Source organism: Seriola lalandi, unplaced genomic scaffold (assembly GCF_002814215.2).
Source record: "Seriola lalandi dorsalis isolate HSWRI2012SDOR001 ecotype SW California unplaced genomic scaffold, Sedor1 jcf7180002054355, whole genome shotgun sequence".
Classification (NCBI taxonomy): domain Eukaryota; kingdom Metazoa; phylum Chordata; class Actinopteri; order Carangiformes; family Carangidae; genus Seriola; species Seriola lalandi.
In genome coordinates, this window is record NW_019524908.1 from 312,415 (window position 1) to 331,900 (window position 19,486).

The 19,486-nt window shown below is 40.5% G+C and overlaps 1 protein-coding gene across 1 annotated transcript in view; it reads left to right on the forward strand.

The window, feature by feature from the left end:
* Nucleotides 1-17,140, forward strand: part of igsf11 (immunoglobulin superfamily member 11) — a 91,832-nt gene extending 74,692 nt beyond the window's left edge. The window contains exons 3-8 of the mRNA XM_023408159.1: nucleotides 533-696; nucleotides 8,707-8,914; nucleotides 9,184-9,339; nucleotides 10,899-11,021; nucleotides 12,216-12,363; nucleotides 13,715-17,140. Of these exons, the coding sequence (XP_023263927.1) occupies nucleotides 533-696; nucleotides 8,707-8,914; nucleotides 9,184-9,339; nucleotides 10,899-11,021; nucleotides 12,216-12,363; nucleotides 13,715-14,264 (1,349 nt within the window). The 3' untranslated portion in view covers nucleotides 14,265-17,140. The remainder of the gene's footprint in view (nucleotides 1-532; nucleotides 697-8,706; nucleotides 8,915-9,183; nucleotides 9,340-10,898; nucleotides 11,022-12,215; nucleotides 12,364-13,714) is intronic.
* Nucleotides 17,141-19,486: the final 2,346 nt, after the last annotated feature.

The following is a 19,486-nucleotide window of genomic DNA, read 5'->3' on the forward strand; positions in this document are numbered from 1 at the left end:
ATACAGCCTGCATTCCCATGAAAGCAGCAAGAGGCAAGTTGTTTTAGGAAATGAATAACTCAAGAGACAGCCGATCTTGTTTCTCCATATAACTATTACATATTTCATGTGATCCGTCATAGTGTGGTCTAGATGTTTGTTTAGCTGCTGAGAGCATTTCAAAAGATGAGCCTGGTTCAGATATCATGTTTGTTTTGCCGTATGAAGATGAAAAGGCAGCTCAGAGAGGACGCATTGAGAGATTAAACATGACTTTTTGCTTTTAAAAATATATTTAGGCGCTAGATGGCAGAGGTTCTGCTGATTATTATTTCTTGTATTTATAGACCTACCTCTGTTCTACAATCCAGCTTCTCTTACAAACTGCAATGATTTCTAGTAGAGATTGTACAAAATGTATTTGTTGGGAGCTGTGATTGCTACATTTAGATGTCTTCTCTGCTCTTTCTGTTCTTTTGTTTTGTTTGTTAACATCTTGGTACTGTATGTGCTTATCTATAAGACCCTAATCACTGCCTCCTTCCTCCTGCAGTGTGTGTGCGGGCGCTCGATGTGACGGTGTCCCAGAGCAGTATCCAGGTGGCCCGCGGCCAAGCAGCTGTCCTGCCCTGCTCTTTCACCACCAGCGCTGCCCTCAACAACCTCAACATCATCTGGATGGTGATACCGCTGTCCAATGCCAACCAGCCAGAACAGGTACAGTTCACATCTCTTATGCACTCCCAGTGACAGACTTGGTTTTTTTCAGCAAAAAAAAAAAAAAGCAGACAGTGAGTGCTGGATTAAAGAAGTGTTACAAAACAATATCCTTGGTATTTTGACTCAGCAAAACAGTTTGATTAGAGTATTGATGTTACGCTTGTAATTATGCGGAGTTCAGATGATGAGTCAGTAAACAGGCAGAGCTGCTGTGCACTATTTTGAGACACACTGAGAAGACTGCTACTACTCTGCTACAAGCTGTATGCATCTAACTTATGTTCTAATGCACCATTACTGTATATGCATCATGTGGATGGCCGTACTGCTTCCCAACACCAACCTTTCAGTCAAAGCAGGTACACACGACTTTACTCTTCATCTGTAGTAAGGTGTGCTCAGATGCAGTGCAAAGAGAATGTCAGAGGTTGCACAAATGCATAGAGAGTCAGTGGAACAATCCAGCGACAGGCGAATTGACACAGATTGAGGTAAGTGACCCAAATTAAAATGAAAACACATTTGTTCTAGTTTAAAAACTTGAGAATTGAGAAATTAGCACAATGCATCCACAGAGAGGATCTTTGGGGCTTGAGGGACCTCCAGTGCAGTAACAAGACAGTAATGGCTCTTGCTCATGGTGATTATCACTAAAGAAAACCCATGCTAGCATGCTATATATTTTGGCACATGCATGCCAAATGTGCAGTGCAAAAATACAGACTGCAAACCAATTTTGTGCAAATACAAAGACATGAAATTTCTCTTTCTGGTGCATCTGAACGCACCTTTTATTGGATATTTGTGAGTTATATAAGATATAGATATTAGATACATAGCTATAGTAATATACATAGAAGTAAACTGAAGGTGTGTTCATAGTCTAGATAACTATCACTTTTCAATCTCTGTTGTCGCCTGCAGGCCTGCAGTGTCATGTGGCACTTCTCTAGCTGTAAAACAATACTCATTTTACTGTTCTTAATATTATTTGGGAACACAGATTTAATTTGCACACAAAACATAGCATGATTTACACTTCAGTTATGTCTTTTTGGCACTAATTTTGTCTAACTAGCTTCTCACCATCATCCCTTCCTAGCCTGCTACTCTTATTTATGTGCTGTTTTTCTCTCACCTTCCCTTCCTCCCTCCTCTCTCTCTCTCTCTCTCGCTCTCTCTCTGTATCTCTCTCACACTCCTCCTCCCCCTTTGTGGACTTCTGTGATTCCATTTGAGTTGTTTAACATGCAGCTGCAGGCCGTACAAGCTCACCTGCCTCCCTTCACTTTGAACTCCGGTGCTGGTCGTCCGTCCAAATAATACAATCATCTTCTGCACTAATTATCTCACGCCCACGACAGGCTCTAGATCGCAGCTGTTCTCACCACACACACACACACACACACACACACACACACACACACACACACACATACACACACATACACACAGACAAACTGGCATCAGACAGACTGCTGGTCCAAATGCAGTTCAGCTCCTGATGCATACATACAGAGCTTGTATGTGTATATATATATATATATATATATATATATATATATATATATATATATATTTACTGGCTTCACACATACATGCATGCAAAGTGCACAATGAGCTTGACAACACAGCTGCATATTTCAACACATTCAAAAATGCACGTCACAGAGCAATGCTCTTGTGTGCACACCTGTGGATAAAGGCTAATGCTGTTGTCTTCACACACACAAAGAAAGTAAAAACAACAGTGAACACAGTCATGTACAGTGTATGTACTTACTCATGGATGAATGCATGTGACTTTTAGACAGGCGAGTGATGATGGGAACTGATACATGAAGAAGGCTGCATCACATTTGTTGTGTTGTCATGCTATACCTTCTCACTGTATGGCATCACAAATGACATACACATAGTAAGGTCCATATAGATGTATACCTGGGAACACTGGGTACATTTGCACTGATGCACACACACAAGTCTTTAAGTGCAGGAATGGAAATAATGGAATGGAAAGAAGAAACCAATATTATGTGAACTACAGCTCTGCAATCACGTTGTGTGTGTGAAACTGGTGAGCTGTCTAAAAAGTTAGTGAGGAAATAAAGTGCTACTTGGGGCGACAGTACAAGTACAAGGTCATTTTAGAGGAAGCGAATGTCATAAATGATTACAGCTGATGCTAAAAGCCATTAAAAAATTACTGAACAGAGCTCTGTACACTTCCACACTCTCACAACCTGTATTAGCACTTTAGTTAGCGCACTCGGACCAGTCAGATCTCTCTCTGCTCACATTTGAATACCAAGTTTAGATGGGACTATGATAAACGACAGTACTTATTTAGTAATGTCAGAAGATCCTCTTGTATATTCTGCTTGATCCTTTCCACACAATATAAACTATAGAACTGAGTCAAGTGTTAGCTTCATATATTTTGTTTATGGGTGGAAGTGCGCTACCCTTGTGCATCTGGAGTGTGTTTAAGTAATTAATACAAAGGGAGGAGCACACCAGCACACAGTACCAATAATAACAATAATAAACATGCAGTTAAGGTTCTGGAACAGTCACGGTTTGGTTAGGTTTAGGCACAAAAACTTCTTGGATAGGTTTAGTATTGTCATGGTTACAATAATAAACACAAGGTTAAAGTTGCGGAATGTTGAACATTGATAAAAGGAACAACACAGACCGGTTCAGTTCGGTATCAGTTTCAAACAGGAAACAAACAGCGGCCTCCCATGTGAAAATCCATCCATCCACAAACTCCTTCTAAGGTGGACTTTATCACTCTTTATCACCTGACTTCCTCCTTTGCTCTCGTCATGATTTCAACAGCCGCTAACCATGAAACGTTATATAGATTATAATAACCTGTTGCACAGATGACCTCTGAGGTCATTTTTTATAAGACAGGCCCTCAACTTTGCTGTTTTGGTCCAATCTACAGTAGGCAGACGTTCTCCGTGAAAAAGCTTTACAAACCAACTGTACACTACCTGCTCAGAACCAAAGCACCAGACAGACAAACTTAGCAACTAGCTGGTGAATCCAATGGATCATTTAGCAGCTAAACAGCCTCAGGAGTCAGTGGAAACAACATCAGACCCAGAGGAGAGTGAATATTGAACTTACATTACCCAGCTGGTCAAACACACAGCTCCAGTTCAATGCTAATGTTGCTTTGCTGGACATATAAGCAGGCAAATGTTTCCTAACATGTTCACTATACCAAGTTAAAAAGTGATGATACTGTGTGTTGTATTTACACCTTGTTTCTGCTGCTCACAAGTGTCAGAAAATCTCTTAGTGGAGGTTTAATGGGGAACACAGTGATAGTTTGAGAATAAAACAATCCTCTTTCTATTTCCCAAAATGTCAGACTTTTCCTTTAAGTGCTGATGAGCTTGATATATTAGAGCTTTCAGGAAAATTCCAGTGTAATCATGACTTAAATGTTGACATGTATGCTATTACCAAGTCTAAAACTTGTAATTACAATAATATGCCATAAATCCCTGTTACAGATCCTTCTGCTGTAATAACCCGAAAAAAAGAGCAATTAAGGGACAAACTTTATCAATCAGCTATGTATATTATAAATTCCTCAGTTTTTTACAAAGTGTCCACTATTGAAACTGACATGTATTAGATTGATATAAAATGTATTCATTAACATTGTAAGCACTCAACCTTGAATCTCGGTTCAACATGCAGGCATGTAGCTCACAGGAGTGTATCTGTGTGTGTGTTTGGGTGTGTGTGCAAGTTCACGTGCTGTTTTCTGTGTATGTAATCTGTGATCAAATGTCCTGACCTCTTTCCTCTGGGCTGCTAGGTGTGAGATAATCCAGATAAACACACAGACACATGCACACACACACACACACACACACACCCTAGACAATGGTTTTATGTTTCCGAGCTGTTGTTTATCCTCTTTAAACTGTTTGCTGGATATTGGTGTTATTTATGCTCTAATAAAAGCTCCAGGTTCACTCTTCTCTCACACCACCTGTGAAACAAATTCTGAAAACTGATTTTGTAGTTGCAATCATTAAAATAGTTGATATATCAAAAAATAATATGCAGTTCTTTGGAGCGTTCTCTTCACTCATGCGCCTGCTAGTTTAATATTGTCAATGCCTGAAACCCTTTACAATCCAATTTTGCTACATATTCTCTCCTTCTTTAGTTGATGAGAGAAAGTTGTTGAAAAGTTTTGTCACTTCAGAACTGATGAAAACTTTTTGCAATGTCATTTCTAAATTATTTTCAGTGTGAAAAATAAATGTAATATGTTTTCATCAGTTCCTGGAGAGGGAAGTGTTGATTTTTTTAAAACCTAAAATAGTAAAAACTGCACAGTTTGAGTGAAATGAGGCTCTAGTGAAATTGAGGTCATAGAGAATCTGTGGTGCAGAAATGATGTTAATCTGTAATTGAGAACATCTGTCATAGTATTTTAGATGATCAGATTCCGATCCTTATCTGAACCAAACAATCTGTCAGAGGATGGATAAAATAGACATGGTATTCATATACCCTCAAAATGTGACCCCCTTTTTCCCTGTTCAACACTGTCTAAACAATTTTTCCCGGACACATCAAAGAAAATTAACAATTTCAGACAAACTCAAAAATAACATGTTTGTCTGTGGCTGGGAATCCACCCTGTGGAAAGACCGAGGAGGGGTTAAACTACAATTCACAAATCAATTTCAACGCAATAATGTGATACTTTTCATTGATCAGCAGAGAAGAATTCTTTTCTTGTTTCAGAAGTGCATTGCCATTTTTACCAGTAGGAGGTCTAAGTGTCTTTCTTAAGGACCTTTCAGCAGGACCTCAGCCCATAACCTTCTGTTGAAGGACAGAGACCCACCCTGATTCCTCCATATCCAAATCACTCGCACACTTCAAACACCCAAGATCTAATGTGGCTAAGCTCAATTACAGTGAAGTTGTTCTTTGATACCAAGATGTGTGTACTCTAAGCATACAGTAAGTGAGTTGATCAGTAAGTGTACTGAGGGAGGTCATGCCATGAAAAATAAATGTATAAACCTGTTCGTCCTGCACAGTGATCTATGTGGGACCTTTTTTATGATGAGCTGTTGCTTTTCAATAATTTCAGTTTAATAAAACTCATTGTGTGCTTACACAAGGATGTCCAAATTCACATTTTGCTTATTTTCAGTGTCTTTCCATGGTCTCTTAGATGTGACAACATAACAACATTTTTCAGCAAATGACTTTAAATTTTCAGACACTTCCCTCCTAACCAATACTGCACCTACCCCTGCCTTACACATTGGACTTAGAATAACATAAACACATATTTCATTGGTATTGGATTCATTACAGTATCATTGGATCAGTTTATACCCATCATTATTTTGTATTTCTACAATCTGTTCCAACTTTCTCTTTATATTCTGAAAAAGGCTTTTTTCCCGCCTGTGGCTCCTATTTCACCTCCAGCTGCCTGAGGAAATGGAATTTCTCTTTGAATTCATCTCCTGAGGGCTCTTCCATTTTTTCCTCTTTATGTATTAAAACAAAATGTATAAAGTACAGTACACATTATGTCCATTATGCTCAGAACATGTCTCAGAGGATAGATGGAGATAACAGTGGCGGCTTACAGTCAGTAAATTGTTGGGAGGCTGGAGGGTTTTAGAGATTTATTCAGGCTTTATTGAGGCGATGGCAGTGTCCCTCATGTCTGTGACCAACAGAAGTAGGCTACGGTCATGAGACTGGTACAGTGAATGAAAATATCTTAAGGTTTGCTGTGTGTATCCAATCATGGTTCACACTCACAGGGTGGATCATCAAGCAAGAGAAGACTCGGGATACACTACAATGAGAGAGGATGCTTGTACGCTTGTGTAGGATTTTAGTAGGGAGAAGATACAGCAGAGTTTTACCGCTGGGTGAGCAGTGGGGCATCCAGCTAGCCCAGCTAGAGTTCTTAAGGCTAGCCGCCATCTGAGTGCCAGCCATGACCTCTTTTCTCCCTGCGTACAACTACAAAGCCAACCAGGTCATGCGGGAGGATGAGGTGATTTACGCACACACATAAATGTGGCTCAGCACAGTGGACAGAGACACAGTTTGGAAAAATAGTTAGAATGTGGCACAAATAAAGCTGGAAACACACAAGAGTTCACAATACTCTCTTTTTTAATGGTCAGGAGTTTAAAACCCTCAGGAGAAAAAAACAAATAAACAAAAAAAGCAGGGACAGGTGTAAGATACTGCACAGGTTAGGGCCTCCTTTAATCCTCCGCTCATTCATGCACACACACAAGCACACAAACAGAATGTGGAGGCCGATTGATTGGATCACTTTCACCGAGCATGCAGATTATACTGTCAGGTCATCAGGAGTGTAGAGTCAGGTCATAGCAGTGCTGTCTCTTAGGGAGGGAAACAGAGTGGTAGAGAGAGACAGACAGACGGACAGATAACTGGAAGACGATTTGACAGGAAAAGCAGACAGACAAAATATAAGTGAGACCAGACACTTAATACACTGAGAAACATTTACTATGGCAGGACAATTGCACACAATCACAAGCACACTATTCAAAAATTGCATTCCCCATGAGTAAATGAATATACACTGAGACACTATAACAGAGACACACACACACACACACACACACACACACACACACACACACACACACACACACACACACACACACACACACTCACACACACACAGGAGATGCAGTTGCAGACTCTCATCACAGCTGAGGAGCTGCCTATTCATCTGCACATAAGAGGACAAAGCGAGCGGACCGCATTCAGGAAATTGCAGCCGTGCAATTTACAACAGTTAAGCAGTGGTGGAGGACACAGTCATATACACACTCCTGCACTTTCATCAGAACTGTCACTCTCACACATTCACACACACATACACACACACACACACACACACACACACATAAACGCGCGCACACACACACACACACACAAACACACACACACACTGGTGCTGGTTGTTTCCCTGCCTGGGTCTTTGAACAGTTCAATGAGGGCTCTTTTCACCAAAGTGAATAGCCCCTCTGATTCGCCTCCACGCTTTGTGTGTGTGTGTGTGTGTGTGCGAGCGTGCGTGCGAGTCAGTGCACGCGCGTGTGTGAGAGAGCCAGACTTGTGTGCGCATACCATGCGTTTGTGTGTGTGTCCTCTTCATCTTTTGTGTGGGCCCAGCTGAGGGGTGAGAGCTGTTTTGCATGTGGCTCGGCCTCACAAACGAGCTGTTCAGCCCAAGTTTGAAGTCTGAGGGAAGCTTTTCAACAAGCTGATCCTTCATTGCTCTTTAATTTGGACCTGAGACAAGCTTACCTCAACCTGGGGACACAAATTCATCTGTACAAGTGTCTTCTCACTGTGATTATTTCTGGCTGGATTTGATTCCTTGTGCAGAACACTGTCTGCGATGCTTCTCCTGGATTCATCAGATTGCAGTTTATATATTTCCAAGATAAAATGTTTTCAATTATGCATACCATTTACTGAAGGCTTTTATCTGAAGAGCCTTATAGGACCATGAAAGCATACTTTTAGTATGTACTCCTTACGCTAGAATTTACCCACTGAGCCAGAAAAGACCACTTACAAATAAAAGGTTTTTTGGTTTGTCTGTCTGTTTGTTTGTATTTTTATGTTCAGACCTTTTACTTACTCTGTCCACTGTCAAAATATTTTCTAGTCTCATAGTAGAACTAGCTCTCCCTCTAGTGAGAGATATTTGTAACAGGCCACTAAAGGAAATGTCCAAGAATCATATTCATGTACAGATCCAATAACAAGAGGCACTGGGTTCTTATGACTATAATAATTTTAATAGAATAGATATTTATTTCTCCTTTCTTTTCCCTGACATCACCAATGTTTTGTCATCCTCCCCTTCCCATTTACTTATCTATTTCACCAATCTATTTCTTTCTATCTTTCTCTCCATCCTATGTCCTAATCCAGGTGATCATTTACCAGGGCGGCCAGGTGTTCAGCCTCGCCAACCACCTCAATGGTCGTGTGGGCTTCGTGGCCACCATGCCAAGTACAAGTGCCTCCATCTTCATCAACAACACCCAGCTGTCCGACACTGGGACCTACCAGTGCCTGGTCAACAACCTCCCAGACAGAGGGGGGCGCAACATCGGCGTCATCGGACTTACTGTGTTGGGTAACCTCACACCTCCACAGATAATTAAATTTAAACACAGTCATCAATGTGACAAATTGTAGGAGGCTGAATGTTTATTTTTCAGCTTGAAAGTAACCAGAAGAATCTTTTAAAGACAGAAATTTAAGCAGCATGCAAGCACGGTTGGAAATATGAGGCTCTCAGCTTTCAGCTTTTTTTAATATATAATTTCCTCTGCAATTAGGAAAACATTACATTTGCTTTGTAAAGTGGTTAACATGACACCGCCCACTCTCTTCATCTGCCAGTACCCCCCTCGGTGCCAGCGTGTCGAATCCAGGGCACTCTGGATGTCGGCAGTGACATCATGCTGTTCTGCAGCTCAGAGGAAGGTATTCCCACGCCGTCCTACTCCTGGGAGAAACTGGACGCACTGCCCAAGCTGCCGCATAACGCCATGCAAGGTATTACAAACAAGCTGGCCGTCGGAGTTCCCTTTTGCCCCACCTTCGCTGGTAAATCTCACACATTTAGCGCAGCTCAGACTCAGCAACAATCCCACCATCACTGCCACCTGTCATGTGCCAGGCCCGAACAACTGCCCGCCCGAAGGTTCCTCCCCTCTGATCCTGCTGAGGGGTGATGATAGATGGATGGAGTGATTGAAACCATGTGAATTTGTGAACGAGTGTGTGTCTGTGTGTCAGGAGTGTGTTTGTGTTTGAGCAAAGTGCTGGTTTTGTGCAGTTTCTCATGCTGAATACTAACTCTGACACAGTTGTGTCAAATAGACACAACTGTAGCCACACTGCTTCTACTTTAGTGACCTAACATCCATCCAGGATTATTAGAGTTGCAGTTGGTTTTCAGCATCAGAGATCAAGTGTAGTGGACTCTCCTTTTTTTATTTTCCAGCTGTGTTCATTGAAATAATCTTCATCACTGTCACTTGATTTGTTTGTACACTCCTGGTCAATAGCAGGCTAATATGCAAAGAGATCACATCAACTGCAGATAGCAGCATCCCACAACAATAAAATTCATGTTTTTACAGCTACAGAGACAAATATTGTAGACAGTGGAAGAGGATTGTACATTCGAAGAAGCTGAATCATAACTGCAAATACAGTCACAGGGGTTCTTGAATGCAGGTCTTTATCAGCATTTGTGATGTACTAGTTAACATGTCTGGTAATCAGCTCTTCAACATGTTAACATCTCACAGAGCTTCAAAGAGGAAAATTGTAGCTCACCACAATTGCAGTTGAAATAGTTTTAAAATTTTTTTAAAAAAGTCACAAAATGAAAAAGGTTTGTTAGATGACATAGCATTTAGATGAAAAACATGTAACGTATCACATGAATCACCTCTGCAGTTACTTACTTTCTAGTTAAATTACATTAATGTTTACATTATTTGTAGTGTGCGTAGTGCCGTATTTGGGTTTGTTTGCTGCTGTTTGCATTTGATTCAAATTGAAATCACTTCCTGGATTTGTCAATGTCACTCTTGTCACTTTGTTTGTTTGACACATACAGCCGTGTCATGTCACTGTCAAGGTGAAAATCTGGCTCACTTCTTGATACTCAGATATTCAGGAAATGCTGAAGCCTTTACAAGTCCGGTAGTGTACATCCCAGTGACTCTAAGCTCACAACTCAACCCTTTCATCATTTATGAAAGACAGGAAACTGCAGCTTCACTCTTTGTAATTGCACAGTGTACTGTACCTCACTTGTACACCTTGTATTAAAGGCAAATAGCACCCTCTATTGGTAGATTGTAGTTCAGTTGAATGTATTGCAATACTTTAAACATTAGTGTAAAAAATGAAACAAAATTGTCAATTACTTTTTCAGTTTAACACATTTCAAATCATGTTATATTTTGCACTGTTTTTGAAAGGATTTCTGATATGCATGGGGTCATACAGCATGTTTTTGTGCCTTGACACTATGCTCTGTGTGTACATTGTTTGTGTTTATGTCACTTTAAATGTGGCTCTGTGTGTTTCTCTTCCAGACCAGATGCAGGGCACTGTCACACTGAGAAACATCAGCACCAGCACATCTGGACTCTACCAGTGTACCTCCAGCAACGCTATTGGCAAAAGCACCTGTCTGCTCAACCTGCAGGTTGTAGCACGTAAGTAACACACTCAAACACACTGCTCCTTCATTGCTGCATCCATGTGACACCTTTATTGTCATAGACAGGCAGGCTGACACATGGCAGACACATGGCTGAGTCTATGCACATTTATAGATGGAGAAGCTGCCTTCTCGTCTCACTCAAACACTTGTCAAAAAGACAGATACACAGAAAAAACAAGCAAACAAACAAAGGACAAGACCAGAACATCTTACGGACAGTAGGACTGTCATCTGCCACCAGTCAGAGAAAAAGACAGAGAGTCGGTTCGGGTCATACAGGGTCAGACAGTTTGGATAGCTTGACAGGAGGGACTGTAACATGCCTCTTTTTTTTTTTTTTTCATCTGACAATATGTGACAGGCAGACGCTCAGTGTCAGAAGTGTACTGGCTGTGTGCTGAGTCAAGTCAAGTCAAGTCTTATTTATACAGCTAAATATCACAAATTTGCCTCAAAGGGCTTGACAATCTGTAACAAAATTACAACACCGACTGTCCTTAGCCCCTCAAATCAAACAAGTAAAAAAACGTTTTACAAGAAGAAATGGAAGAAACCTCAGAAAGAGCAACAGAAGAGGTTTGCCCTTCCAGGATGGACAGACAAGCAAAATACGTTGTGTTTACAAAAAAAGAGTGTGTACACACGACGGACACAAAATTAGTCTGTCTGTCAGAGACCACAGTGGGTCTCAAACATGCTAAAATGGCGCAGATGTAAATGTTTTACTCAAAACTATTCTGTTCCATTCCTGTTTCTATTTTACTTGAGTATAACTGGAATAGGACAGATGTGAATGGCGAGCACTACTCAGTTTGGTGCATATTCAAAGCAGTCCTGGATTTCTCTGTTTCCATTCTTGCCCTGCTACATATTTATTTTTGAACTTGGAGATGTTCTGCTACTATTGTCCAACAAAGAAACTTCAAGCAGCAACACTTTTTAAACAGCTGCTTTTATTCAGGTAACACTTGCCATGAAGTTCTGAAATTGCATTTTAAGATATATTAGCATATTACCTGAGAAGGCCTTAAATAGCTTGATCCAAAATCCAAATGGCTTGAAAGTGTGCACATGATCCTGAAAACAAGTCAATCCCCAACCCATCCTGGATAACTTAAACTGAACTTACTGTCCATTACTTGGCTTGTCTTGTGACACTTTCCCCTCTTGTCTCTGTGTCTTGCAGCCCAGCCTCAGAGTGTAGGTCTGATAGCAGGGACCATCGCTACAGGAGTCCTGGCTGTCGTCATCTGTTCCCTTTTAGTAGTGGTCACACTCTTTTACTGGAAGAACAAGAACAAATACGATGAGGAGGAGATCCCCAATGAGATCAGGTTGGTCACAGGCCATTTGCAACCAAAAGCTACCGTAGTTTTTAGTGTGAGAAAAACAGGCAACTGTGTCAGAGTGGAGACTGCATTTGTGGTCTATCATCTCAATTTTAAAAGGTGATAAGATGTAGCAGCAGCTTTGTGTTTCCTATTGTAGAATAATAAGTCTGTCAGTGTTCAGCTTAATTTTATCTCCTGGCAGCAATTTTCTTCCATCATCAATAATTTCTCTGTTCAAACAGTCTGTGAAGCTTTTTCAGTTGTTTAAATGGGCTGCAATTTCTTCCCTAAATCACTCCATGAAACGTTTGGAAGATAACTCATTGTTCAGATATCAAAGGCTTTGGTTGATGGGATAAGAGCTGCTTCATTTTGGGCTCAACTATGATCCCAAATTTACTGCTTCCACCCACATGGCTCTGCCTTTCCTCACAATGGAATAGCCTATATATTATCTGAGTCAAATACATCAGGAGCAAAACTCTTCGGCCCAAAATTACTCCTCATAAAAACAACAGGTGAATTCAAAGTTGTTTTTATTAACAAAATTGTTGACACTTTTTAAAATAATGAATAGCCCAGTAACAAATCCCACCTTTTAAAGCTTATGATGTTCTTTGTTTTGCTTCCTGTCTCAGACCATGTAAGATCACCAGTTTTTGGCACCTTTGTTGCTATGGCATTATTTGCACAGGTGTTTCAGGTGTTGTGACCACCTGCTGTAGTTGAGTCTTGAAAGATCAAAAATGAATATATAATTAGTTTTTAGATTCTGTCTGTGTGTTGCAACTTGACTACATAGAAGAGCTCTTTTCATTTTTAATGATTCAAATGTGCTAAATATTAGAGGATGAACTAATTGCCAATCTTATTGCTATGCTTATTTTACTGATATCAACTCCAGTCAGTGATAAAGCATCAAGGATTCAAGAATGTATGTCTAACTAGCATTTTTTTTACTATGTTTGAATTTTGAACAATTACTAACCTTTAGTATTATTATAGAAGCTGAACTTCCATTAAATTTATGTGTCCTATAAAACGAAACAGAAGAGGAACTGAATCTGTGAATCTAATAAAACACTGAACTTAAACTTTGTTATATCAGTTGCTTATTCTTCTAGTTCTTCGCGTGTCATAAGAATATAAATGTATATAAAGTGAGGCTATTTACTCTGACATCTGAATAAACTTCTTTTACAATATACTGTACATCACTGGTCCAGGGTTAATGTAAATATATTGATAAGAGCAGATATATTTTAAGCTAATAAACGGGACTTTGAAGTTGCATTTAAAGGTGCAGATGTTTGTCCAACCATAGTGACCTCTCTTTGAAATCTCTCCCCAACAGAGAAGATGACCTTCCTCCTAAGAGGTCATCATCAGTGAAGGCTTTCCACGCAGACGCCTCATCATCGGAGAACGACACGCTGACGTCTACCAACACGTACAATAGCCGCTACTGGCACAACCCCAAACCCAACTATGACACCAACTCCTACACTCGCTACAATGGAGACACACGCCAGACCTTCTCCACTGCTGCCCATGGCCCACATGGACAGGCCCAGAATGCAGGACACAGCCATAGCACAGTGGTCACAGCGCCTGGCTCAGCACCACTGTCCCGCCATGCGCCGCCCACAACGGCAACAACAACATCGTTTGCCAATGGCAGCCACACACTCCCGCCACCAAAGACTCTGGTGGTCACCACGAACTCTGCCCCGTCCCCTCCCACCATGGTGCGCAGCAACGGCACTGTGAGCCTCAAACCAGTGGTGACATCAACACATGGGCAACACACACACTCCTACGCCGTCAGCCAGGCCACGCTGGAGCGGATGGGGGCAGTACCTGTCATGGTGCCCGCCCAGAGCAGAGCAGGCTCGCTGGTCTGAAATCTGATTGGGTAAACTGTTAGCTTTGAAAACGAGATTAAATGAGTGTTTGGTTGTGAAGTTTGAAATCCACTGATGAAAAACAGACAGGATATGGGCTGAAGCAGCCCACTGCCCTTTTCAGCTGTGTCTTTCTTTCTGTATGTCTCGACCTTTTTATCTCAAAACAAACTGGGATTTTACAGTGCAGAGTTCATTTAATGCCAATTCCTTGATGGACAAGACCCTCCATTTTGTAGACAAGCACTACACAGAACTTATTTGTCCCCTTATTGGATGGATTGTCCTGGCGGGTGCTGGTGGGAACTACTTTTCAACCACTTTACAACACTGGAGGGAATATTCCAGCACAACCTGGATTCCCAGATCTCATTCAGGGCCGGATGGTTGTGATGATTGTGTTTTATTTGGACTCAAAGCAACACAAGGCATTTTCATCTCAGTGTGTCCATACTGCATGGTCAGAGAGAAGTGAGCTCGGATTCCCACATAAATGCATGTGTCCCTTGTTTTAGGATGACAAATTAAGTCCATATTATTTCTTATAATTTCTTCTCGCATTTGTAACTTGGATTAAAAGTAATGCTAATGATGATGAGGCTTGTGCATTGGAAAAAGTGAATGTTGTGTTGAGAGAAACTTAAAGGATGAAAGTATAAGAATGAAATAATGGTGGTTAAAATGGCCTTAGAAGCTTAGAAAGACACGTTTTACTGGGTGCAATACATCACTGACTATATTTTACTTCACTGAATGCAAATATTTTCGTTTTGTTGCACTTTTCAGAGCATATATCAAAATTGCTGTCTTATGAATAATAACTCAGTCTTACTAATGAAATACTTACCCATACAACATGGATCAAAACTTCTCTGCACATGCAAAATACCGGTGATATTTGAAGATAGTGCATGTGCTGTATTTTAAGCTGCACAAAACTTTTCACAAGAAGCTAATGAGCAACTGCAGATGGATATTGTTGTAGTCTTTGCTGTGTTCACCCTTGTTGTTGTACTAATCTGGTTCATGTCACATCAGTGCTGCTTTGAGAGGACGGGGATAAGGGGATGTCTTATTTCATAAATGCTTTATAAAGAGACAAATATATATTTAAAAAAAAATTTTCCTTTGACAAAGGCTAACACCTACTGTTTTCTACTGTACATACTGTAACTACAACATTAGGCTAGTTTGTGGATCAAAGAAAATACATGTCTGACTGATACATATTTTACAACTCACGTGTCTTAATTTTAAAATGGTTCTTTTTCTTACATTAGACAACAAGCTGGATTTGATAGACAGTGTTATTGGTTTCAATCAAGTGATTTTTTTTTTTATGATTTCATTTTCTAATGAGTATTGCCATTTCATTACCAGGTCTGAGGTAAGGACAGTATGGTTTAACACTAATGACTATATGTTTAACTCTAAATAAGAGACACCTAAGCTGTACATGGTAGAAAGTATCACTGTGTTTCTGACCTACTGTTTTTTGTATTTTAACCAAATTTCACTGGTGGAGAACAGTCTGAACTGTCTTATTATTTGTATTTTACATGCAGTATTGGAACGAGTGTTCAAAAGTAATTTCTCTCTATGTTTAATTTATGTTTTTTTTTTTTTGAATTGGCATTTAAAATCTAACGTAGAAACAAAAAAGTGCTCGTACTTCAACAAATAGAATGTCATGACTTATGGTGAAAACTATTTTTCATTACTATTATTTGATCCAGATGACTTCACTGACTTAGGGACTGTTAGATGCACTCAAAACACAGAGTACTATTAAAGTTAATCGAATTTGAAAATTAAAAAGAAGATTTAGCAGTGAGCGTAGTATTAACTTAAAATTCGAGATGGAGGAAACATTAATAAACCCAACAAATGTTTGGATCATAGGTATAATTAATTCCAGCCAAGATAATGTACTTTTGTATTGTTGATGTCATCCTTTAATTAACACATACATGGACTGAGTCCTGAATATAGACCTGATGAGTACAAGTCAACACTGGTTTTCCATCACAGTTTGTTGTCAGATGTGTAGACCTGCAGTTTACATGGACCTGGATAATTCTGAACTTTTCCTGATTTTTCCCTGGAAGTCATAATGGCAATTTTATTTATTCACTAGCTACTGCATTACGCGCCAGTTTAGATCCACCACAAACATGCATCTTTATCAGCATAGAGTTGACCTAGGTCAGCTACACACCCTCCCACTGCTTTTACACACATATTCATCCTGTTTTTCTTCAAGGCTACTGGCTACTGTGTGGCAGAGCTACAGTCCACCTGCAAGACATACATATACACACACACTGATTTATAAATACAGAGGCTCAAAGAGGTCAGAAATTCAATTATCAATCATTATCTCCCTGACTTTTTTGGCTGACAGAGTTTTCAGAATAAAGTCCTCTGTCTGTGTAGATTCCTGTCACCATTTCTCCAAGTGTCCCTGCCCTGAACACTGACAACATTAAAGAACTTTTCTTCTAAGATTTATGGCTTTATTCTTTCCAGAGAGAATGGCAAGCTGGAAAAGCTAAACTGAGATTATTTTACACTAACTCTACCCTCCATTTGCAATGGAGGAAGGAGAGCACAATCAGTAGAAATCTACTGAGGTTTTAACCCAGATTAAATAAACATCTCGTCTTCTACCCTGGCCATAGGTTGGCATATGGTACACAAGGTGGTATATGGGTTGTACATATATAGATAAATAATTACCTGTGGTATATTGCCAATAATAAAAAACAATCTGTAAATATGTATAAAAATACATCTTGTTCTTACTGTTGGATTTAAATGAAATAGGAACAATAACACTGGAACTTGTAGTGAATAAATATTGTTAATACATTCTAGTTGGCATCCTGCTCATTTATTTGTGTGTGTGTGTATGAGTGAGTAGCATGACACAAACTGCCGAAATGCTTCCTGTATTCAAGGTGAATCTATCAACATTGTTTTTAAAGAAAAAAAAAACAATAACAGTGACATAAGCCTTCAAGCAGATCATTATTTAGAAACATTTTCCTGTATTGGAGCTATATTTAAAACATACAGACTCTGTTTCATGTAGGTATTTGTGTTCAGAAGGAGCTGCTGGGTCCCGTGGTGGCAGAAAACTGTGTGATGTGAATAACACATTTCAGGGCTCGGCAAAGCTTTCTATGAAACTCACTCATTGAGCCTTTGGTGTTGCTGCAGGCTGTTAAGACAGCCATGAAGAACAGAAGCTTCACAGAATAACAATATGAAAAATATGCAAGTGTGCTAGTTTCTTCATGCACTCGTGGTTTCTATTCCCAAGATAAATTGTGTAATACTTCACGAGTGAAATACCCTCGAATGAAGATACTGGTACGGCCATGATACATGAACAGATGCATTTTTCTCAGTTTAAGATACAAATTAAGCAACTATATTTATTATGTGCCTTCAATGCAATAGCATTGAGTAAATACAGCAGCAGACATATTGAATTTACTTTGAGCTACAGAAACTTTTCAACTATCATATTTGCTCTCCCATAGACTGCAATACAAATTCAGAAGCTGAATTGCTGTTAAATGTTTTTTTAAACATGTTATATAGTTTTTAATGTCTGTTTTAAACACCTGGTGTGTGTGTGGTTATCCTGACGTTCACAGTGTAGAGTTCAGAACAAATGTGAAATTGTTCACCTCATGGTTTGCCATGGCAGACACTTTTTGTTAGTTTTGTTTGGACTTTTTCTCACTTCCTGTTTTATTTTGTAATTTGTTTCCTTGTGTGTCTCGGTGTTTTTGCTTCCTGTCTTGGTCCTGTTTCTGTGTGGTGATTGTCTGCCCCGCCCTAATGTGTTTCACCTGTGTTCTATCACCCTTGCCTCCCTTGTGTCTATATAGTCTTTGTGCTCCCCTTTGTCTGTGTCGGTTCGTCTGTTGATTTCTGGGTTTGTCCTCGTCGGTTCATGTGCCTGTTCATGTCTGGTTGGTCGCAGAGCTGTTCATGTGTGGTTGTCCTCAGTCTGTTCATGTTGTCTGTTCCTGTCTCCTGTTTTAAGTTCCTGTGCTTCACCAGTGTTGTGTGTAAGCTTCTTGTTTTGTTAAATAAACCTTTTGCACCGTCCCCCAAGTGTTGGCTGCATTTTGGGTCCAGCCTTACCCCTCATACCCTGACAGTACAAACCGACCAAAGAAATTGACCCAGCGGCCTACGCCAGCCTCATGTCTTTCTTGAGGGTGCCTCAATCCTCTCAGCCAGCACCCTCGTCGGTCTTCAGGCCCCTTTGCATGCTTGCTGATCCCCTCTCTGACTCGGACCTGGACGACCCCGACGAGTCCCCTTTCAAGGGAACTCGTCAGGGTCTTTCAAGGGAACTCGTCTGGCACGGAAGACGTGGGAGACGGGGAGACCAGAGTTTGCCCGAGAAAAGAGAGCCGGCTCTGTCTAGCAAGTGCACGGACAGATGCACAGCAAGACGAGCAGAGGGAGGAATCGGGAGCCAGAACGACCATCTGAGAGGCAGCAGCAGTCCCGAGCGCCCACCCGCCGTCCAGCAACAGAAGGACACCCACCGGTTCATGCCAAGGAGCTCTGCCCCGCAGTGTGGGTATCCCTTGGGGACGTTAGTAACACTCCTGCTGTCGAATCATTGTTTTATTGTTGTGTTGCTGTATTCACCATACTGACAGAGATTTTGCTGTGTGTCCTCAAGTGGTCAGTCCTGGGCGTGTGTGAGTGTGCACTCCCGGAAAACCCCGTAGCTTTTCGCTTGGGAGGGGGAACAGTCGGTGTGGGCACCACACCGCTCACAGCCATTTAATTTAATTTAATTTAATTTTAATTTAACCCTCCTGTGGTGTTTGGGTCAAATCTGACTGATTTACAAATTCATAAAATCATAAAAATTTTATTTTCCTCTGATTGTCTCAAGGCCTTATGATATCCTCCACACTTGGCATTTGAACATATAAAATTGTTGATCACCACTTTCATTGAATTTTGATCGATCAAATCAACTTTGTAACACATTTGGTGTTCCCGGTGGAAAACATTGTAGGGATGACTCCAGGGCCAACATGGTACGCAATATCTCATGTGGATGACAGCTGTGCCCCAGGAGACAATAAAATAAGACTGACATGCTACAAATGTGATGCCTACATTTGCAAGGCACACTCCAACCTGATTGTACAATGCCACTCCTGTGTGTGAACACGCGC